Source organism: Lissotriton helveticus, chromosome 3_1, assembly GCF_964261635.1.
Source record: "Lissotriton helveticus chromosome 3_1, aLisHel1.1, whole genome shotgun sequence".
In the NCBI taxonomy this organism is placed as follows: domain Eukaryota; kingdom Metazoa; phylum Chordata; class Amphibia; order Caudata; family Salamandridae; genus Lissotriton; species Lissotriton helveticus.
In genome coordinates this window covers 322,883,092-322,910,071 of record NC_136061.1, presented here as the reverse complement: position 1 = coordinate 322,910,071, position 26,980 = coordinate 322,883,092, and the positions used below count along the sequence as shown (strand labels likewise).

At 45.8% G+C, this 26,980-nt stretch overlaps 1 protein-coding gene across 2 annotated transcripts in view; it reads left to right on the top strand.

Moving 5' to 3' along the window:
• The window catches only part of LOC144822417 (multidrug and toxin extrusion protein 1-like), a 762,229-nt gene that overhangs the window by 521,537 nt on the left and 213,712 nt on the right, over nucleotides 1–26,980 (top strand). For both annotated transcript variants that reach the window (XM_078679904.1, XM_078679903.1), the window contains exons 8-9: nucleotides 23,505–23,602; nucleotides 24,495–24,608. In XM_078679904.1, coding sequence (XP_078536030.1) covers nucleotides 23,505–23,602; nucleotides 24,495–24,608 — 212 coding nt within the window. The remainder of the gene's footprint in view (nucleotides 1–23,504; nucleotides 23,603–24,494; nucleotides 24,609–26,980) is intronic.

Below are 26,980 nucleotides of genomic sequence, written 5' to 3'. Positions count from 1 at the left end.
GATCCCCATTGACTCCTTTGTGGAGAGTTTGGTGGGTCGCACTTCCTTGTCGGAGGACGCTGTGCTGAAGGATCCAGTGGACAAGAAGGCCGACGGGGCTCTCAGGAAGGTGTATTCTGGCTCCCATCTAGCCTTGAGGGCTGGTGTATAAGGTACTTATGTGTCGCAGTCGCTGCTATCTGACATTAAGTCCCTCTATCAGTCGATGTATGATGCCACGGACTGTTCTGCTCTTCTTGGGCAGATTGAGCGTCAGGTGGAGCTCCTTTCTGACGTCTCTTTTGACATTGTGCGGGCGGCTGCCCTCTCTGGCGGTGCTTGTGTGGCGGCTCGTCACAGTCTTGTGCTGTAAGACTGGAAGACGGACTCTGCGCAGAAGGCTTGTGCTTTGCGTTTGCCCTTCCAGGGTTCTATGCTGTTTGGGGGGGAGTTGGAAGACAAGTTGCACAAACTGTTTAAGGAAAAGAAGAACTCTTCTTCTTTTAAAGCTTCTCCTGCTGCTCCTGCTCCCTTTAAGCCTAAGCCTTTCTTCCGCCCTTCCTCTCGTAGGCAGTTTCGGAGTGGCCAGGGGAGGTTTGCTTCTGGTCGGGGTCGGGATCGTAAGGCTAGGTCCCCTCCTCCTGCTAAGCCTCGTTCCTGACTCTTTGGCTGTGGTTCCTGGGTTGTTGGTAGGAGGGCGGCTGCACTTCTTCCTGGATGCCTGGGTTCAGTCCTGTTCCGACGCTTGGGTGTTGGACGTCCTGCGCGAGGGTTATGTGGTGGAGTTCTCTGTTCCCCCTCCAGACTCCGGTGTCCGCCCAACTCCCTGGCCTGCTAGCCGGTCCAAAAGAGGTCATCTCTCTCAAGGAGTGGAGGCTCTTCTTCTGAAGGGGGCCATTCAGGAGGTCCCTCCGGCGGAGGTGGGGTCGGGCTTTTATTCCCTGATATTTCTTGTGCCCAAGGTTACGGGGGGGTACCGCCTGGTTCTGGATTTGAGAGTTATGAACCGGTGGGTTCTCAAGATTCCCTTTCGCATGGAAACTCTGCAGCGGGTGATTCCTTTGGTGCTTCCGGGTCACTTCATGTGTACCCTGGATTTGCAGGATGCCTACTACCACGTCCCGGTGCATCCTCGGTCCCGTTGCTTCCTGCTGTTTTGTGCTCAGGGGCGTCACTTCCAGTTCCGTGTGTTGCCCTTCGGTCTGAGGTCTGCCCCGAGGGTCTTTACGAAGGTGGTGGCTCCTTTGGTCGCTTGGCTTCATCTCCAGGGCGTGATAGTGTATCCCTACCTGGACGATTGGTTGATCAATGCTCCATCCCGGGTCCAGTTGTTGGCAGCCAGGGAGGTGATTTGCTCTGCGTTGTGTCAGCACGGGTTTCTGATCAATTACCCGAAATGTCAGTTGTCCCCGTCTCAGGACTTGGTGTTCATTGGGGCCCGGTTTCGTACGGACCTCAACCATGTGTTCCTGCCTGTCCCTCGTATCCTGACCCTTGTTTCCCTGGATCGGCTGTTTCGGGCTGGGGGTTGTTTCCCTGTGCGCCTCTGGTTGCGTCTTATGGGTCTGATGGCGGCGACGGTCTTTACGGTGGCTTGGGCTCGGTTCCACCTGCGCCCCCTGTGGGGTTATCTTCTGTCCCACTGGAATCTGTTGCCTGGGAATTTGGAGTTCCTTCTCCCTGTTTCTCTTGTGGTCCTCCCGACTCTTCTTTGGTGGTCGACTCGGTTGCATCTGCTTCGGGGTCTCCCTCTGCAGCCTTCCCCTTCTCTGGTCTTGACTACGGATGCAAGCTCCCTGGGGTGGGGGGCGACCTTGGGGTCTCACTCCCGTCAGGGTCATTGGTCCGTCCTGGAGTATCGCCGTTCCTCCAACTGGAGGGAGCTGACGGCGGTTTGTCGGGCTGTGATGGGGTTTCGTTCCCTGCTCCTGGGTCAGAACATTCTGGTCCGTTCCGACAATATGGTGACTGTGGCGTATCTGAACCATCAAGGGGGGATATGTTCGGCCTCTCTGAACGCGGTAGTGGTTCCCCTGTTCTGTTGGGCGGAGGGTCATCTTCTGTCTCTGATGGGGGTTCACATTCGGGTTGTGGACAACTTTGTGGCGGATGCCCTGAGTCGTTGCTTTCCGGGGCTGTTGTCTCTCACCCGGGTTGCGTTTCAGCTTGTGTGCGTGAGGTTTGGGCGTCCCTTTCTGGACCTCTTTGCCTACCGGCAGAATGCGCAGCTGCCTCGCTTCTGCTCCCGGTTCCAGCAGGAGGGTTGTTGGGGCGTGGATGCCCTGTCGGTTCCTTGGCCGTCTCGCCTGCTTTATGCCTTTCCGCCCCTGGCTCTGATCCCTCGGTTTCTGTCCCGCCTGTGTCTGGAGTCTCTGGATGTGATTGTGGTCCTGCCATTTTGGCCTCGGAGGTCTTGGTTTCCGACAGTTCGTCTGTTGGCGGTCCGGGGCCCTTGGTTTCTCCCTCTGTCCCCGTCTCCCCTGCGTTCGTCCCCGTCCCTGTCTCTTCCCCGGTTGCAGCTGTCGGTGTGGAGGTTGAGAGGCAGGGGTGGCGGCGACGAGGCTTCCCTGAGCATTTAGCTGTGGCTCTTCAGGGTTCCCGTAGGCCTTCTACCCTCCGGTCTTATGATCGTCATTGGGGTAATTTCTCTCGTTGGTGTGCGGGGTTGGGCCTTTCCCCTTTGTTGTGTCCCTTACAGGCTGTGCTTCAGTTTTTGTGAGATGTTTTCGAGAAGGGTTGGGCTGTGTCCACTTTGCGTGCGCAGTGGGCGGCTGTGAGAGCGTTCCGTTCCCCATGGGGTACCCTGTCGGATGATGAGGACTTGGTTTCTCATCTTCTGCGTGGTTTTTCCCTTTCTCGTCCTGTGTCCAGGCCTTCTTTTCCTTTGTGGGATTTGCCTTTAGTCCTACGGGTTTTGCTTGATCCTCCTTTTGAGCCCTTGTCGGACGTGGACTTGAAGTTTGTCACCTTGAAGGTTGTGTTTCTGGTGGCCATCACCTCTGCTCGGCGCCTTGGTGAGTTGGGGGCCTTGATGGCACGTGAGCCCTTCTTGTCCTTTTCGGAGGGTGGGGTGGTTCTTGGCCTTGATTCTTCCTTCGTTCCTAAGGTAGCGTCTCAGTTTCACCGGTCCCAGGAGTTGGTCTTGCCTGCTTTGGGCCCTGGTTTTGATTCCCCAGGGGGTCCTTGTTGGTCCTTGCTGGATGTGTACAGGGCTCTGCGTGTGTATCTGGAGCGCACTTCTGATTTTCGTGTTTCTGATTCCCTTTTTGTCTCCTTTGGGGCTGCTTCCCGTGGGCGTAAGGCTTCCTCTGTCTCAATTGGTCGCTGGCTGAAGCAGGTCATTTCTTTGGCCTACTCTCTTTCTAGTTACCCATCTCCGGTGGGTGTCAAGGTCGTTCTACCAGAGGGGTGGCGGCGTCTTGGGCTGAGGTCCGGGGTGTTCCTCTCTCTGAGATTTGTAGGGCTGCCACTTGGGCTTCTCCCAATACTTTCATCCGGCATTATCGCCTTCCCAATTTGCTGGGTGAGGAGGGCGGTTTTGCTTTTGGGGGTGTTGGGTTGTTTTCGCCCTTGATTTCTGTGTTCTGCAATAAATCTCTGGGTTTTCTTTGCTGTCCTGGTGGTTTGTTGTGTTTTTTCTGGTGGATGAATGCCGGGTTGCTGCTTTGGTATGTCTCATTTGTAATGAAGGTGTCGAGGACGGAGGGACCTGGGGGTAATGTCCTATTACGTATGGTAATCTTCATTACTCCGGGTCCCGTAGTCCTCGGCACCTTCATGACTTCCCTCCCTCCCTTTGTGCCGGCCTTCATCTGGGGCTTGGTATTTCAGAAGGAATGCTGGGACATGTACCCTTTTGTACTCCCGGCGGGAGGGGGGGTGGGGGTAGGTCCAACATTCCTTCTTTCTTTTTTCTGTCGGAGATATGTAAATCTCATTTGTAATGTAGGTGTCGAGGACTACGGGACCCGGAGTAATGAAGATTACCATACGTAATAGGACAATCATGTATGCATTCTAAATACATGTAGCTCCGTGACAGATAGTGTTGCTAACAGATCCAGCCACTACTTCCCACGCACTTTACCATGGCGATAACGTACTATCTCCCGAACATAGCATAGAGACAATGAACATATTGGGGAAATAATTGTAGTCTCAATGACATAGAGGAACCATATGTTGATGCAGCGATATGTAAATAATGTATTGATGAGAGAATTGTTAGGAAATGATTTAAAGATGATGTTCTTGACGTGGATATGGAACTGTATTGCACATGCTAATGCTATATTTTACTTATGCCAACGAAAAAAGATATTTAAAAAAACAAACTGTGCCCACATGTGGAATGTCTGTTCTCTTGTTGGAAGCAGGTAGCTGTTCTATTATAGGAACAGGTGGGTATTTTTCGCTGTTCCTGATCTAATACCTAGAGGAAGAGTGTTCCCTGTACAACCTATTAGTTGCACAACCTCGTTTCCATTAGAAAACCTATTCTGAGCAATGAGTAATCAAGAGGGGGAAGAGGTTTGAGAAAAGCTTTATTCTTGCCAGTCCCGATACAGAGAACTCTGGAACCTGTAGTTTTTCCATCGTGCTGCAGCAGGTATGCTGACATGTGATCAAGGGGAGGTGCTCCTCGACGAATGGGAGCACACCAGGAGGCAAATAAAGGTGTGGGACATCAGAGACTGTGTTCTAATTGGAATCTGAGGAAGGCGCTTGTTGCACCGAAATGCATTATGCCGCATTGCTCTCATTAAAAAGTCTCCAACAGGTTTCCCCCGTGTGGCTTCTCACCTTTCTTCAGCGGAGGGGTGCTATCGTGGATATTTGCACGCTGCCAGTGGCGTGCTTGAGAGGCCCTCGTTCAGCAAGTAGGCCAGAGTTTTGCTGGTTCAGCCCAGGCTGTTTTGTTACTTCACCAAGGTTTTGGTTACTCTGGCCCGCCTCGGAGAACAGACGCAGGACAGGGCTTCTGCTGATAGCAGTTCGTCACTATGCGAAGCGGAGGGAATCACTGTATCCCGTCGCAAGGCCCGCCTGATTTCTGTTTGAGGGGCTTGAACGATTGTGGGGACCCAAGAGGGATTGAGGACATGCTTTAAACACGGAGGTAAAAACGAGAATCCTGCACCTTTTGCCCCTGTAACACAGACTATTGTGGTCGTTAAATAATTTTTCCCCCAGCAAAGCCAGTCCCGATACAGAGAACTCTGGGACCTGTAGTTTTTCCATCGTGCTGCAGCAGGTATGCTGACATGTGATCAAGGGGAGGTGCTCCTCGATGAATGGGAGCACACCAGGAGGCAATTAAAGGTGTGGGACATCAGAGACTGTGTTCTAATTGGCATCTGAGGAAGGCGCTTGTTGCGCCAAAATGCATTATGCCGCATTGCTCTCATTAAAAAGCCTCCAACAGGTTTCCCCCGTGTGGCTTCTCACCCTTCTTCAGCGGAGGGGTGCTATCGTGGAGATATATATATATATATATATATATATATATATATAATTGGCATACGAAAGTCTCCAGCAATTCTGCGGGTAAATAGACAAGACGAACCCAAAGACTGGTGCTGATTTTTTATTTAGCTCTCCACCACACCACCATTACGCGTTTCGGGCCAAACGAGCCCTTGATCACATGACAACGTGTAGGGGCGTATGTGCTCCTTTTAAAGTGCTAGTGCCATAGTATTGCTTTCATAGACATAGAAAACATATTGCCTTTGTTAATAACTGCGTGAATGCAGGAATGCACATAATACATAACAATTGTATAACCTCATAATGAGTTCTATTTGCTCAATCGATTGTATATATATCTGAACATATTAAATATATGAATACTTAGAATATAAAAATATAAATATAAATAAGATGTTAAAATCACAGATATAAATATAGCAGCAAAATACTAAATATCAACAATAAAAATAACGTATTGTAGTTAAATTAATTTTGATATTGTTCCACCCTCACAAATTTGAGACCATACACCTCAATAATCTTATTATGGTGTATGTATGAAATTAGCCATAGAACAAATCCATATGTCAAAAAATATAAGTTCTAAAGGCTAGCATCCTCAAAAGAAAGCCTATACACACATTAAACACTAAGGTTTAAAAAATTCCCCCTTAAAATGGGTAGGCAAACAAATGTGCAAAAGATGAGCCATTGCTGCATTATGTGCAAAGATAGCAATAAATATCGGCAATGTAAATACTAAAAAATTGTGCAAATCATAAAATGACATACTAGTATAAAAACTAGTTTGAGACAGCCGGTATGTTCATACTGGTACAGTTAGTCATTGTTAAAACAGTGTTTAAAGATAGGTGTGACAATCTTCCCCTGCGTTAAGACCATTAGGAGTCTTAGTATCCAATAAGATGATATGCCTGGTCTCTAACCTACGCAATAGCAACTCTCTATCCCCACCTCTTCTTTGTGGTGGTACCATGTCGATGACATAATATTTCAATCCAGCCGGATTTTTCGCATGTACCTCTTCAAAGTGCCTCGCAACCGGGTACGCAGTATCCCCGTTGGTAATGGCTCTTAGGTGCTGCAGGATGCGTTTATGTTGTGATGTATTTCTATAGGTACTGTATCGATCCCCCTATTCCTGACCCTGGTTTGGTTAATAATTAACTAGCAGCCATCTAACGGTGCAAAAACCGTTATCTGATTAAGCCACACCACGGCACAGAAGCGCCTTATCTGATTAGGTCATAACGCATGCCATCTAATTAGGCAAGCGATATTCCTCCAGCCCCTGATAAGGCATACGGAGTTCTCAAAACAAATCAAACCTACAGCGACCTGGGAAATTCCCGTAGCCATTGTTTTGATTTCACCGAGAACTTCAGTAAAAGAATGTGCGAACGAACCCGTTCGTATGACATCCTTATTGACGTATATATGTCCATCCTTACGTCAATCTCGGCACCTTTCAGGTATAAATATTACCAACATTGCCTTAAGCAAACACACGCGGTGGTGACGAGATTGGAGCAGCGAGACTTGCCGAGGAGCCCAGCTGAGAGCGAAGCCCACAGACGCTGCCCCGCATTCCTGACGCGCTGAGAACGAGACGCTGCCTTTCTCCTGCCGAGAAATCCAGCTCCGGCGCTTCCACGCAGCCCTCGCAGGCAGCTGGAATATCAAGACCTGGGATAAGAGATACCAGCCCTCCACCATTCTAGATCTCAGGTACAGAACTGAATAAACCCTTGCAGAGAATTCTTGAGTCAGTCCCTTGGCAAAACAAACTTAACTTAAACTGCTACTTATCTACTCCCGCCCACGTATTAGGCTTAGGTCAGGCACACTGGGGTAGGCATGATTAGAAGCACTAGTTGAGTACGATTAGTCAAATGTATATATGTATGTATATATTTTATCCATTTTAAAGTATCATATGGCTCAGACACCATATCAATGCTTTTACAGTATTATTTTATAATTTTGTTCTTATTGTATGCACTTTACTTAACTACAAGTATTACAATAGTAGCGATTCATTTCTCTTGTACGAGAAAAGAGACTGATCAATAAATACCATCTTTTATTGAACACGCCCGTCTCTTCCTTTTCTCTACAATCTGGTGAAACTAAGAATGCACTGAACTGACTGAGTAAAATAAGTTGTCTTTTGTTTTCACACGACTCTAGAGATATACTCTTGATTAGGGGAGAGCAAAGTTGTCATGTTCTATGGTTGTCAGAAACTAAATCCCTTCTTGTCTATCCAGGGAGGTTAAACTCCTCCTTGTCTATTCGAGAAAGTTTCTAGTGAACTCTGAGCTAGCTGGCAAACACAAAAACTTTAAGTCTAATATCGTCGGTAGAAGACCTAGTTAACCTCTGCCCTAGGTCTATACTATTGAAGATATTATTCCAATGCGCAGAGCCTATTGGGATAATAGGTTACTACACTACATGGCGCCCAACGGTTTGGATAGGCGATAAATCTAACGTAAGACATTAGAGTAACTCAGTCGTGCTTTTTCACTCAGACCCTTTTTCCCCATAATACTCCAAAGACGTCTGGAGTGGGTGAAAGGTTATATCCGCCAAACTTCGTAGGAGGAGACTCCTATGTATGGTTCTTGGTTTATTCAACGTTGAAGGATACACTGTTCCAAAATATTGTGCATCTAATCTTTGTTTCCGTGGAAACCTGATCTGTAAACAAACAAAATAACCTTCCTGTCAGTAAAATGTCAGACAGTGAAGAAGGAAGGGAGACAGCTAGAGTAGCAGCTGAACTCCTAGCAGCTGACAATAGTCTCCTACTGCAAGACCCGGACGCAATACTAATCCCGGTCAACATAAGAAAAACTATAACTTTAAAACTTATAGAAAATGGGCTGACACCGAGAGGTGGTACAGTCATATTCGTAATTGAGGCACACGAATATCGGCAGACAGAGGTATTCTATTCATGGATAAATTTTCCAGCAGCAAACGCTGTAACAAAGGACTTCCACTATTAGAAAATAGAGGAACCTCGGAATGAGTACACTCCTTTCGAGGAGGTGGAAATACCACTCAAATACCAAGAGCACCTGCTCTTGTTTAATGGCGCCCTAAAACATAATAATCACATCACCAGGCTCGGTCCACTAGGTAGACCAGGAGCAACGTGGCCGGTCCTAGCCGGATACACACCACATCCAGACATTGAAGAAATGCCTGCACCAGATCTTTTAACACAGCTAAAACAACTAATTAAAATACATAGACAATTAGTCCAATATGTAATGCGGACTTCAACAGTTCAAGCAGCAATTAAAATTCCACAGCTGACCCCTCATCAGGGGAACACAAATAAAATTACACCACAGAACATACAGTCCTGTCTAGGTAAAGTACCCGCAAAACGGGAACAAATACCTTTCTGGCTAGCACAAAAAATCACTCAAATAGAGGCTGTATTCCCAGATACCACCTCTGTTGAGAAACACAGGATTCTGACTATCTGTCTTCCAATGGGAATCGCACCACACGTGGAGGATTGTGACACTTGGGGAACAGTCTTTGCTTCCATTTACACACAAACACATGGTGTTCCATCCATGTCAGTAATACCAGATGTGCTAAAACAAATTCAAGATGAATACGGTCCAGAACCTGCTTTAACTCTTGGTATGAAATTACTGAAAGACTTCAAGCAAGTCTCGGCAATATTACTAGCAAACATAAAGGGAGAAGCAGCAAATGTGGCGGTCCGCCAGAGGTTAAAAGAGACGAATATAGCAGACCAACCATCTGAAATTGCCAGAATCATAGAAAAATCCTATGAAGAACTAGGAAGAGATAGTTTGGGTGGAATACCAGTGAAACCCCAACTAGTTGAAAGTCCTGAAAAGGTATTTATTAAAAATAATTTAAACACTCAAAAAAAGAGCTGGGATGGAAATAAACGATCCAATCCTAAAGAAAAAAGATTCCAGTCCAGAGGAAGGTCTCCTCGGCGGAGAGAAAGATCTCCTGACCAAGGACGCAAGTCTCCCCAAAGGGAGCCCTCTGTGAAAAAATACAACCTTAGAAATAGGGACAATATAAAAAAACCTGATAGATATCAAGATATTGATACACGTCCCTCTCAATCTTTTCAGACTTCCTCGCAGAAATCGGAAAGAAGAGGACGATCAGAACACAGGGAAGAGCAGGTCAAGTCCAAAGACAAGGAGCCTGCTCATCTGAGTAAAAAATTACAATTTCCAAAAAAGAAGGTAGCCAGTATTAAAGTAATCAACAATGCCGAGAATACTGAGGACACAGTTGAAAAACGGAGAATGGGCTCAGACAATGCTAGACAGCGCAGCAGAAGTGAGCATAGCTCGCAAAGTCCTTATGAATCATCTGGAGACAGTGGACACGAATGAATACATTCAAGTGGAAACTGCAGATACCAGAGTTAGCAAACCTCATAAAATATATGAAATAACATTGCGTATAGATGGGGATAAGACTAGAAAAATAAGGGGTCTATTTTGGGATAATCTCTCCGAAGGCTATGACATCCTTCTAGCTGAACGAGACTGGCCACCCGAGTTTGTCAGGGAGTGCCCACATGGCGAAGAAATAATTATGCCTGCCTTCTCAAATCATATTCCAATTCATAAAAAATATACACTTGCAAGAAAGTGGGCAGTAGCTCAAGCCCCTGCCTTATATAAAAATCATGTGGGATGGGATGAGGACTCTCCTCCTCACAAAATCCAGTTAAAATCACAACCTACTGCACAGAGGCAGTACCCAATTAAGCAAGAAGCAAAAAAACAGGTAAAAGGGATCCTAGATCAGCTTGAATACCAGGGGGTGATTGAAACTTGCACCTCACAAATGAATAATCCTTTGTTTCCTGTCTCCAAACCAGACAATTCATATCGTCTTGTTTTGGACTACAGACACCTTAACTCATGTTGCAAAACCTTTGCAGTACAAAACTTGCATAGTGCTGCACTAATGAATAACATAGTGCGCAAAAAATACAAAACAACATTAGACATCTCTAATGGATTCTTTTGTCAAAATATAGCACCAGAGAGCAGATATTTGACGGCGTTCTCAATAAATGGCGCGCAAAAAAATTTCTGTCGTTTGCCCCAGGGGTTCAAGAACAGCCCAGGATTATTCTCAGCGAGAGTAACAGAATTACTACAAACATATGATGACGAGGCATTATCTTATGTCGACGACATCTATCTAACAGACGATGACTTGGATACTCACTTGAAGAGAGTGAACACCATAATACTTGGGTTCGCAGCAGAGGGTTACAAATTCAACTTTAAAAAGTCAAGAATTGCCCATCTAACAGTCCTGTTTCTAGGATATGAACTATCAAGTGAAGGCAAAAGCCTGGCTGACAATTTCCTAGAGAAATGTGCTGTAATCCAAGCACCTAGAACACTAAAAAACTTACAATCAATTCTAGGCTTCCTGAATTTCGGAAGAACTTACATTATAAATTACGCAGAAAGGGTCAAACCCCTTTATGATCTAATAAAACCAGATTTTAAAAGAATCAATTGGACTCAAAAACACACAGAAATTTTGAGATCCTTACAAACAGACATGTTAATTAAAACAAAATTACAAACACGTGATAACACACGCAACCTTGTGATTCGAGTCATCCCAGGAAGATGCGGATTCACATACCTGACCTCTAATGAGGGAGAAAAGGTACCAATTGCATACAAATCACACTTGTACACAGAAGCTGAAAAAACGTTCAGCATTAAGGAAAACATTGTTCATGCGGTTCAAACGGCTGTAGCAAGAGAAAAAGACCAAGCTGACGGTAGACGTATTACAGTCAGAACAGCAGAATCAGCCTTTGAGGCATTAACAACCCCATGTAATTTACCTACTACAGCATTGAATCCAGAGTGGATACAATGGGTAAATTCAATTGCTACGGACAAAATAAAATACTATTTTGATCCAGAATTGAAAGAATTAAAATATCTAGAATATGAGAGAGAATACCATCTGCCAATCGACATTCTGCCCTTACGACAGTACACCTGTGTAATTCATACAGACGGCCATGCTCAACCACCTGGGTACAACCCCCACATGTGAAATTACAAAAAAAGTATGGCGTAGAGGAAAACTGAGACCTCTATTAATAAAAACACACTCAGAACAACAGACTGAAATAATAGCATTGAAAATGGTGCTAGACAATGCCGATCGCGAATTCCCGACACTTATAGTGTCCGATTCGTATTACTGCGTCAAATCATACAATACCGATTTGCAGACATGGATTCAGAATGGTTACAAAGATGACACAGGTGCCACAATAAAGCAGAAAGAGCTTTGGGAACAAATAGTTCTTTTAAAGAAAGAACTACCAAAAACTCACGTGATACATTCAGTGAGTCATCGGCGTGATGGCGTGCACGTTGCAGGGAATTCATTGGCTGAGACAGCCACAGCGGTTGCAACTAAATCGGCTTCCGTAGCTACAAAAAAGCGTACAGTAAAATACATTGACGGTGAAACAGTGCTGGCGGTGAGAACATCATCAAAAGAAGACTGCTCAGCGCTACCGATCAATTACCCACTCAGCTATACATACATAATCGATGCAAACTCCGTTCCTTTTGCTCGAATCCCTGGAGTGGGGGACAGAGTAATTCCAAACATGGACAGGAGAGGCTTGTTAATCGCAGACGCACATATGGGTGAGGGTCTTAGACACCTCAAGCTAAAAGATTCCCTAGAAGAATTACAATCAGTGTACTGGTGGCCAGGCATGAGTCTGCATCATCACATTTTTGCAAAAAACTGCCCAGACTGTAACAGACATTCGCAGTGGCGAGCAAGGAGGACTATTGCCATGGCATTTCGCTCCAGATAAACAACAAAAATAAGAAAGTACCCATCATGAAAAAAGCGTCATATTAACATAAGAAGACTAATTTTCACTTATAATGTAGACCCCAGCGCTCGGCTGACGTCTGGACTGTTATAAAAAGATTTGCGAGCCTATAATGGCATATATGCTAGGAGCATGCTACGTTTTGACTTATATTTTCCCTTTAGCCCTCAAGCTTATGGGGAAGCATGGCCAAATGAGCATTGCATAGCGGGACTCTTCTCACTTCCTTCCTGAGGGATACGGGATGGTGTAAAGAAAAAACCAAGGCATAAAGCTATCTATAGCGGAAAAGGTATTAGGTTCGGGAGCTGGGTGGGTCAATTATCTAATAAGTGTCCAACGTAGTCTAAATAACCTGCCAAGAAATTCTCTGAAAGGATTCAGTCCGTACGAACTATTGTTCGGGACTAGAATGATGATCCAAGATCTTGATAGTCAGACTTCAGTGGTTAAAGATAAATGCTTTGATATCAAAGATCGTTTGGCTATTTTACAGGACTTAAATGAAACAAGGAAAGACCTGAGCAACATAAAGTTGAAACAGCAGCCAACAACCACTGAAGAGAAACCACCTGTCCCAGCAAGACCTGTCTGGATTCCAAAAGTCGGGGACCTAGTCAGAGAGAAGATCGCGGTAAAGAAGGAATTTGGGCCTTCTTACAGGAAAGCAGTTCCTGTCTTGTCTATCAACGGGACAAGATCAGTAGTACTACCGCCCCTTGCTGGTAAAAAGGAGAACAGAGTTGTATCCATCGACCTGGTAAAACCACAATCATGTGGCCGATAACAAACAGTAGGCCAAGTGGACTCCCTAGAAGTAGCAGAACACCGATGTTTGCTACAAATCCTGAGGTTCAAACTAAGAGGCTAATCACATTCGAAATGCCCACAGAACATCAACAAGGAGTATGCAACAAAGCAATGGAACTTGAACCTCTAAAAACCCAAATAAAAACATTTAGCCGAGACACACCAACCTACAATGAAGTAACATATGAGTATGCTGATAAAACAAAGGAAACTTCTAGCACAAAAAGTAATCCAGAAGCCATTGGAACCATTGACAGAACAGCATCCGGCTACTTCATCAACTTCAATGATTCATCTGAAGATCTGAGTGAATCTAAGAAACAGCCATCAACAAAATTTTTTAAAGATAAAGCTAAGGAACTTTTTCAACAGCTGAAAGAAACCTATCTGATTTCTCCATGGATTTAATTTTGGGTGGCCTTAGGTGCATTTATCCTCATACTTTGGCTCATCATGGTACTATGCTTGGGACATTTCATTGAAGGAAAATATGCTAAAATGGACACAGCAAGCCAGAAAATCAACTTGGTCCTTAAACCACACACATCTTCACACATCGAGAAAAGAGAACTTTCTTCAGTGAACCTCACAGCCAATCCTATACCAGGCGGTGTAGCATGGGACAAAACTGATTATGAAATCTATGGTCCGGTTGAAATCCTGAAGTATCCACACCAATTCAAGATCTCATTGAGTGACTTTGTAAAACCAAGTACATTTGCTGATGATTGGGACTTTGAAAGTATTAATGATATGATGTCTGATCTTGTGATGTCTGCTAAATTTACAGAACATGATTATTTGCAGGGTTCGTCTAATTATGATCAGATGTTCTGCTACAACCACTACGGTAACCATTATCTACACAAATCTGCACAACCTAGAAATGTTTTAAATTATAACCAATGGGAACATTGTGCTACTCCTCCAAAAGGTAGCTCGAAAACATTTTATGATAAATATTCATACTTTTCAGGGTTTAACACAAGTAATGCAGAAACATTTTATTTCAAATTGTCAAATAAGACAGGTATGAAGACCATGCTTACAAACACAAAATTGATATATTCAGATTCATTTTTTGAGCAAATGAATACATTTGGTTTTGATTTCTGGAACAATAATATTGAAGCAAAAACTGTTTGGGGTACAAGAGATTGGCAAGTACAAGGTATAGAATCATTGTTTAGAGCCTGCATGATCCCAGAACAAATTATATTTTTGAATGACACTATTCAACAAACTACCTGTCTTGGCTTAGCCAAAATCAAAGATTTAAACAAACCGTCTATTCCAAAGCCAACAGTGAATGATAACAGCTCTATAGATGTTGAGATAGACGTAAACCATATACTAAACCAGAACAGAACACATCCTGAATGGAAAGAATGGTTGATCTGGCCCACAGATACAAATAACTGTCAAGACAGATTCCTGAAAAAAATACAGGGGTTCACATTGACCAGGTCAGACCCTAGATATTCCCAAAGACAACATCCAGGGATAGTAACCACTTACAGCGTGGGCAAGCTCTGCCTTCAATGGCTACAAAGATCCACACTGGCAGAAATTAAGCAACACCTAACTTTACTTACAGAAGGTGCTGACATGCGTGATTTCATTATGGGACCATGCAAACAGCGTCAAAAACGTTTCATAGCGGCCTCTATATATGCAGCTTATAACGAAGCCTGGAAAGAAACTCAAATTGAGACAGCAGAGAAAATACGGGAAATTGACCGTATTAATTTGGAAAAATCACTTTCTGTGGTGGACAATGGGTTAATGACTCTGTCCTCCAGAATATATTCTCTGGACAGCATTGTGTCTTCAGCAATCGATATAATATCGCAAGACTTACTGATGTTACAACACGGTCAGTCCCAATTGCGTTCTATTGTACAGCTTGGCTGGACGTTACAAAATCTGCGTTCAGGCTATGTGCCTTGGCGTTTAATCAACACAACGTCATTATTTTATATCTTTAACCTTACTGATAAACAAATCAGTTTGGCACAAAAGGGTGCTGACTATACAATTCTGAGCATTGAAAAACTTGAGAGATTACCATTGACAATGTCGGAACGACCTGTCATTGAATGGATAATACATGGAATAATAAATATTCCGATAACTACTTTCCAGTTTCAATACTGCCAAAAATATATACAGGCAGGCCAGTATGAAAGGTTGGGTAAAGGGTACATTAAGTCAACATGGAACTTGCCCTATACACACGAATGTGTCAGTAATAAAGGCCAGAAAGTGTTTCTTAGTGGCAATAATTGTGCAAGATCACTAAGCGGTACACTTCTGTGTCAGGGTATTAGCTTGCATGGAGCCTGTGAAGGGACTTCAAATAACCTTTCATGTTACCAGCTAGGCACACCTGCAACACAAATAGAACCATTCTTTAGGAGACTCTCGAACGGGAGTTACATTCTAATAGTAGATGGCAGATGTTGTAGTTTGCTGCCCGGAATACCTTATCTCATAACCGTGACTAGGAGGGTCATGTGCTGTGAACGAGTATTGTTCCCGAACGATTCTCCAGACAGGGAGGCAAGGTTATGGCCCGATTTGAAAATTGCTTCTATTCGAATTGATACTTTAAGCAGAATGAAGACAGTGCTCCTACAGACGCCGACCAGGCTAACGTCATCAAAAGAAACGTATGATCTCCAAGTTGCAAGGGCAACGGCAGAGATTCATTCATTGTTATCAACTAATTCCCCCATACATTTCGCAGAAATACTAAACGAGATCTTAAATATTTCTGATACCAGTGGTCTCAAGTGTATTTAAGACAGTGTTTTCAGGAGTTTTAACACCATTCAAAGCCATCCTGGGTATTTTTCCAGACTTTGTCCATTCCATTTTTGGCGGACTTCCTCTACTTTTAGGACTGGTGGCAGGTGTCCTATTTTTGATCCTGTTATTTCGCTATGGCAAACCATGTCACAGACAAACCACTTGCGACAAGGGAAGAAACGATCCTAGCCATTGGCTACCGGGACCGCATAACTAAAGTCCTTGGACTAGCACGGCTTCGAGACTTGAACATGACTTGGTTTCTTTCATTTAGACTGATGTGGCAACGTTGTGTTATGCCTGTATTAAGGTGCTTGCTATGCGGCGAAGAATGCGTGTTAGACACATGTTTGACACTACAATCGGATGTGCCATTGGACGCAGAAACCTTGTTGGGTCCGGTAACGGCTCATGCATTGTGCTGCCCCCAGCGGCTACCTATCCTGATGACGGCATTCGTGGAGACTTCACCACTACGATTGAGGGGTAGTGAGGTACGAGATGAAAGCAGCATCGATCAGGTACGACCTTCAGTCAGCTATGCTGATCAAAACATCAATGAGGGCAATCATGCTCATGAATGCATGGTAACAACTTTTACAGACTTAGTGGAACTTTCGCAAGAAGCTGTTGACAGTTTTTTCAACAGTCTAACTGATATGATGTTTTCACCAGAGCAGAAGGAATAACTTTGAGCAAGCTAGCACACGGAGTTCCCTACATCCTGAATTTGGCCTTCAACTTTTCAAAAGCGATATGGGAATTTTTTCTCATCAGTGTGAATACAACGAGAACCTTTTTTCCCAATTCCAAAATATTTACAATTTTTTGGGACACTTATCTTCTGCTTAAAGTAGACATTATTCTTAGAGAACTGAATTTCTATTTTAGGTAGTCAAGAGACATTAGCTACCCTCTAGCATTTTCATACGAAACTTTATAATTGTGATGAAATGGTCTCGCACTTTTCTTCTGTATTAAGAGCCATTTCATGTGTAGTTTTCGCATTTATTCGTGCTGAGTTTAAAATATGCGTTATATGTTTAGCATTATTATACTGCCTGTGCATATAGTACATATGATTGTGTTTCGTATATTTCATAATTCCAACTTTCAGAATGCATATGAATGTATTTTGGGGTGGTACGGTATACACAAATGCTACTAGTTTCACTATGCCTAGATTTGTAAATATGGACATAGTCTACGTGGAGTGGGTGTGATGTATTTCTATAGGTACTGTATCGATCCCCCTATTCCTGACCCTGGTTTGGTTAATAATTAACTAGCAGCCATCTAACGGTGCAAAAACTGTTATCTGATTAAGCCACACCACGGCACAGAAGCGCGTTATCTGATTAGGTCATAACGCATGCCATCTAATTAGGCAAGCGATATTCCTCCAGCCCCTGATAAGGCATACGGAGTTCTCAAAACAAATCAAACCGGGGGCACTCCATCACCTTGCATAGTATTATTGGCTGGGGATGTAACTAGTGCTAAGGCCCCTAAAGAAGAACGCTTTTGGAAAAGAGGTTCAAGTGACAATCTGCGTTCAGTGAAGGCGATGTCTTTCTCCAGCACAGAAAATGCGCTAGTTATAAAATTGTCGAGGAACCCATTAACACTCCCACCCCCCCACCTTCCTACCCTTTCCAGATCTGGTTGTCATGGGCATGGGCAACGAGACAGTCTAAATAGAACAACTGTCCTCAGCAATGTCGGTGGTCTGAAGGAAAATAAAATAGTACTTGCAAGCTAGAGAGGAAAATCAAGGTAGACAAAATGTTGGGGGGGTGGCCTAGCCCGGCCTGCTCCGGCCTGCTCCGGCCTAGGACGGTCCCGCCCTTGTCCCGGGCTTAGCCCGGCGACTGCCCGCGCGCGTCCCGCGACGCGTGGGCTGCCCTGTAATTTATGCGCCTCCTGGCGCTGGTAATCGCGGCTTCCGGCCGCTAAGGGCCCTGGATCTTGCAGTCCACCCCACTGGTCTCCCCCCCACTGCGGCCGCACTCAGGTGTTGGAGCTGCGGCGGCAGGAGGATACGGCAAGCGGGATTGCTGGCGGCCTTGCAGGCAACAAGGAAACTGTGTCCGAAGAGGGTTTGGCCCCAAGAATGGCCCAGCGTCTGTTGCAGTTAATAGTACGGCAAAAAAACAAACAGGATTTGGTCCCCCGCTACGCCGGGGCTGCCCTGTAATTTATGCGCCTCCTGGCGCCGGTAATCGCGGCTTCCGGCCACTAAGGGCCCTGGATCTTGCAGTCCACCCCACTGGTCTCCCCCCCACTGCGGCTGCGCTCAGGTGTTGGAGCTGCGGCGGCGGGAGGAGATGGCAAGCGGGATTGCTGGCGGCCTTGCAGGCAACAAGGAAACTGTGTCAGAAGAGGGTTTGGCCCCAAGAATGGCCCAGCGTCTGTTGCAGGTAATAGTACGGCGAAAAAACAAACAGGATTTGGTCCCCCGCTCCGCCGGGGCTGCCCTGTAATGTATGCGCCTCCTGGCGCCGGTAATCGCGGCTTCCGGCCGCTAAGGGCCCTGGATCTTGCAGTCCACCCCACTGGTCTCCCCCCCACTGCGGCCGCGCTCAGGTGTTGGAGCTGCGGCGGCGGGAGGAGATGGCAAGCGGGATTGCTGGCGGCCTTGCAGGCAACAAGGAAACTGTGTCCGAAGAGGGTTTGGCCCCAAGAATGGCCCAGCGTCTGTTGCAGGTAATAGTACGGCGAAAAAACAAACAGGATTAGTTTTATAGAGCGCAAACCAGACCTGTGAGGGCATCAGAACGCTTTACAGGCTTGAGGGGGAGGAATACAATGCGTAAGGATGGAAGGAATCAATTTGGGAAAGATAGGGATACATTATACAGGAGGAGCACGCAGTCTAAAGTCCAAGCTACATGTGGGATAAAAATTCAAGCTGGTAGATATAATATACAATAAGGCTACATTATACAGGAGGAGCACGCCGTCTGAAGTCCAAGCTACATGTGGGATAAAAATGAAAGCGGGTAGATATAACATACAAGAAGGCATGCAGTCCCAGGAGTGCAGAAAATATGTATCATCTGTAGAGGCCGTGAATAATGCCGAGGTGGAGGGTGGAACATGTTGATGAGGTGATTGTAAAGTATTCATTAGGAGAGGTATTTTCCCATTAAGAAGGTTTTGGTCTCCTTCTTAAAGTGTGGCAAGGTCGGAAGTCTTCTGATGGCGGGTAGGAGAGAGTTCCAAATTCTTGGTGCGGCCCCAGAGAAGGCCCGATTGTAGGTTTTTTTCTTCTGGAAGCGTACTGTTGCAGCAACAGGTCTTTGGCAGATCGGGAGTTTCTGGCTCCTCGGGATTTCATGAGTTTTTGTGCAAAAAATGTAAGGGTAAAGAGCTTTATGTGTAATACAGGACCGTTTAAATTGTATTCTGGCCTCTAGGAGAAGTCAGTTCAGAGCTTTGAGGTGGGGTGAGATATGGTTGAATTTCCTTGAGCCAGTTAGGAGTCTGGAGGTGTTAGAAATGGCGATTTCTGGTTTGCTGAGGCTGGCGCCAAGGCCAGGCAGAAACCACCACTCTAGTCAGGGCAAGGGAGTCACACGCCAAGATAACCTCTGCGCCAGGCAGAAACCACCACTCTAGTCAGGGCAAGGGAGTCACACGCCAAGATAACCCCTGCTCACCCCCTTGGTAGCTTTGCACGAGCAGTCAGGCTTATCCCGGAGGCGATGTGTGAGCATTTGCGCGCGCACCGAGCAACAAGGAACCATGAACTCACTAGCATAACTATACGAGGTAAGACAACCTCCTAGGCATGAAAAACACATGTAGAGGTATAGGCAAAAAGCATTGCATATTATGCATAAATCACATTAGGCAAGTAATCACATTTGCGCCAAAAATCACATAATTGACCCCAGGCCAACTTGGCCTCTCAGGGGCTCATAGGCCCAATGTCCAGAATGTCTGGGCTGGCTGCGCAGGCAGCCAAAAAAGAATGCGCAACAGGCCTAAACGATGCTGCTGCCCACTAAGTGCTGGGCAGCTGGGGAACTGAGCCTGGTACCAGCGTGCCTCCTGGCTCTCCTCTGGGGCTCTAAATACCCAACAGTTCCCCCAAAACAATGTGGGAGCCTCGTGGGCTCTGAAACAACTGTGCCCTCAGATCAACGTGGGAGCCCTGCAGGCTCTAATTAACAAAATGTGGTCACACAACGTGGAGCCTCTCGGGCTTTAGATACAGAATGCCCCCGCAATCGTTGGAGCCTCGTGGGCTCGAGATACAACAATGCTCCCTTGGAGCCTTCTAGGCTCTAGAAATACTTGGGGCTTGGTCGGAGCCCTCAGGCTCTGATTACCCCTGATGTGCATTGGAGCCTCGTGGGCTCGAAATTACCGGGAAAATGCTGTACTTAGCAGAGGAGCGACCAGCTGCCATCCGGGGCCGCTCCTCACTGACTTGGGACCTACCGAGATGCCCGCACTCAACGGCTGCTGGGAGGCGGCGTCTCCGCGGGGCTTCCCTGCTCCTTTCTGCGGCAGCCAGTGCTCCTCTTCCGGCGCTGCATCCGGGGGTGGCTCTTCTCCTGGGGACTGCCTCTGTCACTCGTCACACTGGGACACATTGGTAAAGTGCGCAGAAGCCACAAACAACCAACACCAAGTCACATATAAAAGCAAAAAGTTTAGGGGTGAACCTGCCAGAAGGGCCAAGTCCAACAGGTGGTAGTTTTGAGGCAGGCTTTTAATGGAGCCAGAGAGTTCTTGGGTTGCCCTGCGAGAGTAGAACATCCATATTCTAGTCTGGAAATGACTAGGACCGGAGTTTCCGTTTTAAGGTCGGACACATCGAAGAAGGGTTTTATGTTTCTTATGTATCTCAGGGGAAATCTAGCCATTTTGGCCATCGAGTTTATATGGCCACACCTATTCTGGCTGCTGTCAAGGGTTATTCCCAGGCATTTCGCCGAGTCAACAATGGTAGGAGGGCAGTTTAGTGCTGTGATTTCCTTGATCCATCCCTGGATGTCTGGATTGGATTTGGGTGGGGAGATTAGGAGAAATTCAGTTTTATTTGCATTGAGTTTAAGCTGGTTGGTGGTGACCCAATGGACTGTCAGCTTCAGGTCCTCGTTTAGGGAGAAAATGTCCTCAGGGGAAGAGATTTTTATGTAGATCTGTATATCGTCGGTGTACATAAGGTAGGAGATGTTGGCGGCATGAAGCACCTCGGTGAAAGGTTCTAGGTAAATGTTGAAGAGGGTAGGGGAGAGGGTTGATTCTTGGGGACTCCAACCGAAACCGGAGAGGGGGCAGATAGATCACCGTTGATGAGGACTCTCTGTGAGCGTTTTTGGAGGAAGGATCTAAACCATTCAAGGATGGAGCCATCCAACCCCATCCTGAGTTTGAGGCGTTCTAGGAGAATTTCATGGTTAAACGTATCAAAGGCAGAGGAAAGGTGTAGAAGGATTAAGGGCCATATGTATCATCAAACTATTTTGCATTTCCTAAATAGCGAATTTTAAGGAATCGCTATTTAGGAAATGCAAAATGGTATGTATGAAACAAATCGCTTTTTATTTGCGATTCCTTAGCATTCCTAATTTGCGATTAGCAAATTGCTAATCGCAAATTACCCATTCATTTCCATGGGCCAGGAGGCCCATAGGAATGAAAGTGCAATTTGCGATTAGCAATTTGCTAATTGCAAATTAGGAATTTTTTCAAGGGTGCAGGGGTGTCTCAAGAACACCCTGCTGCACCCCTGAAGAAGACATTGGGGGGCATATGGCGCACATACATGCCCTAAGGGCATGTATGGGCGTCATATGGCACCTTTGTTTTTTTGTAAAAAAGCTTTTTGAAAAGAATTCGCAACTTACCACCAACTAGAAGTTGGTGGTAATTTGCGAATCCTTAATGGCAATTTTTGAATATTTTTTGTTTGATACATTGCATTTAAGGAATCGCAAAATTTGCGATTCCTTAAGTGCAATCGCAAAATAAGGAATAGCAAATTTTGCAATTCCTTATTTTGCATCAAACATGTTTGATACATACCATTTATCTAATTAGCATTCGCAAAGGCCGAAATTCGCAGAATTTCGGCCTTTGCGAATGCTAATTAGCTTGATACATATGGCCCTCTGAGACAGGTTTTGCCTAGGTCGAGGGCTTGGAGGGCGTCATCCACACTATGGAGGAGGGTAGTTTCCGTGCTGTGTCCAGGTCTGAACCCTGATTGGAAGTCATCTAGCAGGTGAAAGATATTAACACATTAAAAAGGTACCCATTTATTTCACCTCAAAACTGCCTAGAATTTAATGTTAAAAAGATCACAAATGTACTATTTCAAGGATTTACATGACAGTTCCTGCTTTACCAAAAGGAACTGATATATGCATCGCCTATTGCAACGAGACAGCTCCTCAGAAATACCAATGAGGTATTAACCTGATCCTAAAGTAATGTATTTTTTCTTAAGTCAGTGGATAAACCTAGATGCCTTGAATGCGCTGCCCCTTATCTTAATAGGCTTTCTTGAATGCCAAAATAGGAAAACCACCATACGTGCAATTAAAACGCGATAGGCCTCGTGCTGCAGCACGTTTGAAAGATAAATATGGCCCCTAGCTAATGCGAGATCTAATTAAAGACCCACATTTTGATAGCTTTTGAAAAAAGCCTCTAACCAGGTATCCGAGCTTCATGATCCTAAAACATACAACGTTAGTATTTGTTAAATTGACCATTAGGTTGTTTAACCTAACATATATCCATCAAGGAAATTCAGCCCCCACTTGAATCTAAAAGAAGTTTTAGCCAGACTCACCATATCATCTGCTTAAAATAAAGACTTTACATACTTGCCACTCAACTTTGGGGAATGCTTGTGCACCCCTCCTTCGCCAGGTTTAATATATAAACACTAACTTGGATGAGAGTGAGCACACAGCCTTGCCTGCCACAATGCTGACTCCTATTCAGATCTCTGTTCCTGACCCCTGTTGCAGTCATATCAGATACTAGCCTACCTTCCATGTTGTAACATTAAGTGCAATTATCTGGGGAAAGGCAATTGTACACTCACACCAACAAATTACTATTTTTTGGGGAAGTACATTGATTTCTTGTATTGCAAATATTTGATCAGCAAAAATGTATGCAACTAGGTGACCTTTTTTCATCAAAGTTGAGAAGTGGGAGGAGAATGAAGAAGTCAGATACTTTTGCCCCTACCTCTAATGAATGCATATTTTCATTCTGCCAGCTCCTACTGCACTCATCTTCAGTAATGAAAGGCAAATATTTATAGCTGTCCAGTGAAGTTCCAATGCTGATCTAACAGTTGATTTTCAAGGTAGCAAAGAAGTGGAAAAGTTACATCTGAATCTGGTTGTGCAGTTGCCTGTTGTTTGGACATGTGTATTGATGTAATACTCACCTTCAATAAACTAATCTCATCTCCGGTCCTGTGAACCGTCCCCACCCTTTTCTCATTTCTCAGGGGAGCTGCCTTGGCCGTCAATATTGCTCGTATTTCCCAGATCATCATGGTTTTCATCTATATCTGGATGAAGAAGCTGCACGTTGAGACCTGGGGAGGTACCATATAATTCACTTTACTTCTTATGTGGGGACATAGTGTGGCTAATTATATAGAGCTCACCAGTGATTGTTTGTGAATGGTGGGAACATGGGTGTTTTAGGCAGTGTGCATTTTAATACATTGATAAATTGATTAAAAACAGTATATTACTTTAGGTTTCAATGTGACAGTCCTGAATACGTATTCAGGGACCCTTCCATTAAGTAAAACGCCAGTTTCACCTTCGTAACACTTTATGTAATATCATCCAAGGGGGTCTTACTTTGCAACCACCGCTGTCTGTTACAGGCACACCTTTAAATGGGGGGCAACTGGCACAGACTAGGATAGTGTGCCATGTTACGTAAATAAAAAATGTGGTGGTCCCCAATTCAGGATTACATTTACCCCTGTACTGGCAACCTGGCAACAGTATTTGTTGATAAATTGTAATTTAAAATATAGCCAGACCTACAGTGCAATCATCATGTCCATCTTTCAATGCAGCAAAACCTGTGACAAAATGAGGAGTGAGAATGGATGAGACCACAGGTGGGTGTGGTGTGAGACTACCTATGCCTGTTAGAAGGTCCCCGTGGGCTCTCCGGGACAATTTTGGGGAGCACATATACTCTAAACATATTCATACGCCCTCCACAAACTCAAAGTAAATCATATTCTAAATTCCCTGCTCCTAGATGAATGTTTTTGCCTGTTTCTGACCAGCTAGGTGCAGAGATAAATCCACCTGGGATCTATGGTTCACCATTAAGTATCATCATATTTTATAGTGTAACTTCAGTACAAATTCTACATTATACACTGAACATATCATTTTTGCTAGTACCTTAAACCATCTTGGTAATTAGTGGGGAATGAACAACAATTTTTCTTTTTCTGTCTTCACAGGCTGGTCTTGGGAATGCCTTCAGAATTGGGGCCCCATCACATCATTGGCTGTTCCCAGCATTCTTACAGTGTTTTTTGAATGGTGGATCTACGAAATTGGGACCGTACTTACAGGTGAAAAAAACATACTTTAATGACTTTTCAATAATTTCGATTTTACAATTTTTTCTAGTATTTAGTCTTTCCTATGTGCCCACGGAAACACAGTCAAGCTCCCTTTCAAAAGCAGATTAGCCTACATTTCAAAAAGGTAGGTAGGTATGTGGAAGAGTCAGTCTCATTCTCAGAGAATGACTCTGACACACATAGAAAAGCCCTAAAAGTCAACGGACGGCGATGCTTGCTTGGCGAATTGGTAGGCGCACCAACTTTGATCTCATGCGCTGTCAGCATGGAAATAAAACATTACTACCCAAAATACTCACGGAAAGGACTCAACCTTGACAGTGCATGGCTTGTCCAACTTTCACAGTTATTACTCTATACTTACAGTAGTGTTAGACCTGGCACCTTGGCGTGAGTCTCCCTTCCATTTTTTGCTGATGTGCCTCAGATGTTTTGCTGGTGTTCGATGCTCAGGGCACTGCGCCACGGCCAATCCATGCCGCATTGCAAGTGCTCCCAATGTAAAGTGTATGTGTAATTGAGTTCCCCGATTGGCTTATTTGGTTTACTATCAGTCCCCAGTAACGTGCACGAGGAGTGCCGGGGCTTGTAGATACAAATGCTGCTAGTGGGCCTGCAGCGCTGGTTGCGCCACCCACAGAAGCGGCTTAGTAAGATATGTCCCGGGTCCGCCATCGCAGACCCCGCGTACGGTCTCGTACTGTCACGCTGACTGCGCAAGTGCCCACAATTGCCAGTCCCTGAACCTTCCCTAACCCTCATATCAGTCACCCCTATGGTAGGCCTACGGGCAGGGTACATTGAAGCGTAAGGGAGGACAAGCCTAGAGTGTGGCATGTCCTCGTAGTGAATTACCGCCTTTTTCGTTCTTCACTATGGAAGGGCTACCGGTTCTCTTAGGCCAAGATGAGCTGTCGGAACTATTACACGCTATAGTCCCGGCAGGCTCAGGGAACACGGTAGCACATCGAGTTTAGTATGCCTGAACTCAGAATAATAAAATACTTCCTTTAGTAAGGTTTATTTTAATACCCTCTGTTTGCAAACGCTACTTTTAGAAAGTTAGCCTTTGCTCGCCTAACTATTTAGCCTGCCTCTGCCAGGATGTGTATCTGCTGTCTGGGTTTGTGTGAGTAACAGGGCTGGGAGATTCCCGGGGACAGTCTGGGCCCCCAAGGTGGTGAATAGGGTGCTTACTCCAGGATGGGTAGGCGGAGTAGTCCTTGACTCTGAATAGGGTTGTGCTCCACCACCACAATGCTGGCTCCACCTCCTGTGGAGCGTCTGATGTCCCTGCCCTGCACCCTGAAAGAAGACAGCAGCTTCCTGTAAACAGAGTACTCCAAAACCGGGTTGAACTAGGCTCAGGCCCCCTGGCCTGTAAGACAAAAGAATCGCAGTATAAATATAGGAGCTCCGCTCCTTACAAATCAGATCCAGTTTGACCACGACAAACCTCTGCCTGACTAGAAGGACCAAGAGAAGCTGAAGGATGGAAACCAGTCTGAATCCTGTAAGACTGGCCTGCAGTGGTGCCTTGCTGAGAACGGAGAGGAAAGGACCAGAAAGGACTTTGTAGACTTGTGCCTGAAACGATCTCCAAGGGCTTGATCGAGAGCTTGCCCCCTGAACGGAACCCCAGGACCATTGGGTTCTATCTGCTTGTGCCCGTCTGCTGTTGGGCCTTAGTTCTTATTCCTTCGACGGAGTTGTGTTGTGACTCGGGTGCCTTCGTCCCCTCCCAGGTCGTGACAGTTCGGAGCCTGGTCGCCCCGCCGTAGAGAGCCCCGCTCATCCCTGAGTCGCTTTCCGCTTCAGTGCCGGGCCGCCCGCTCTCCTGTCACCTCGCCGCTAACGGAGCGCGTCGTGCACCTCTCATCTTCTCATGCCGAAATCTGCATGGATCGCCTTCCATAGCCTCGGACGGTCCGTACGTCGTAACGTACCCGACTGTCTCGCTGTGCCCTCCTGCATACCAAGACCCGTGCTGTACCTCAAGAAAGGCCTCCCCGTACAGTGGTACCGGAAGCCTGGTGTTGCACACGTCTGCCATAGAACGTGCCGCCCCTCACAGATCCACGAGTACGACCCCCCGTGCTAAGAAGTAGTTCGCCCCGCAGGCCTGAACGGCGCCTCGCCCCATGAGCTGCATCGACCCCGGATTGCCACAACCCTCCACAGTCCTGCTCCCCCGCCTCGCTCCTCGAGGGGGACCGAGCCGGAGAGATCCTCCGGAGAACCGTTGGCCTCGTCCTTAGTCCGCCCTCACCAGTAGCCGCGCCTGAAACGCCTCGGACTTCCACAAGCAAGGTGCACCTGAACTCCGTCTCGAGTTCATATCTGATCCAGGGTCCGCAATG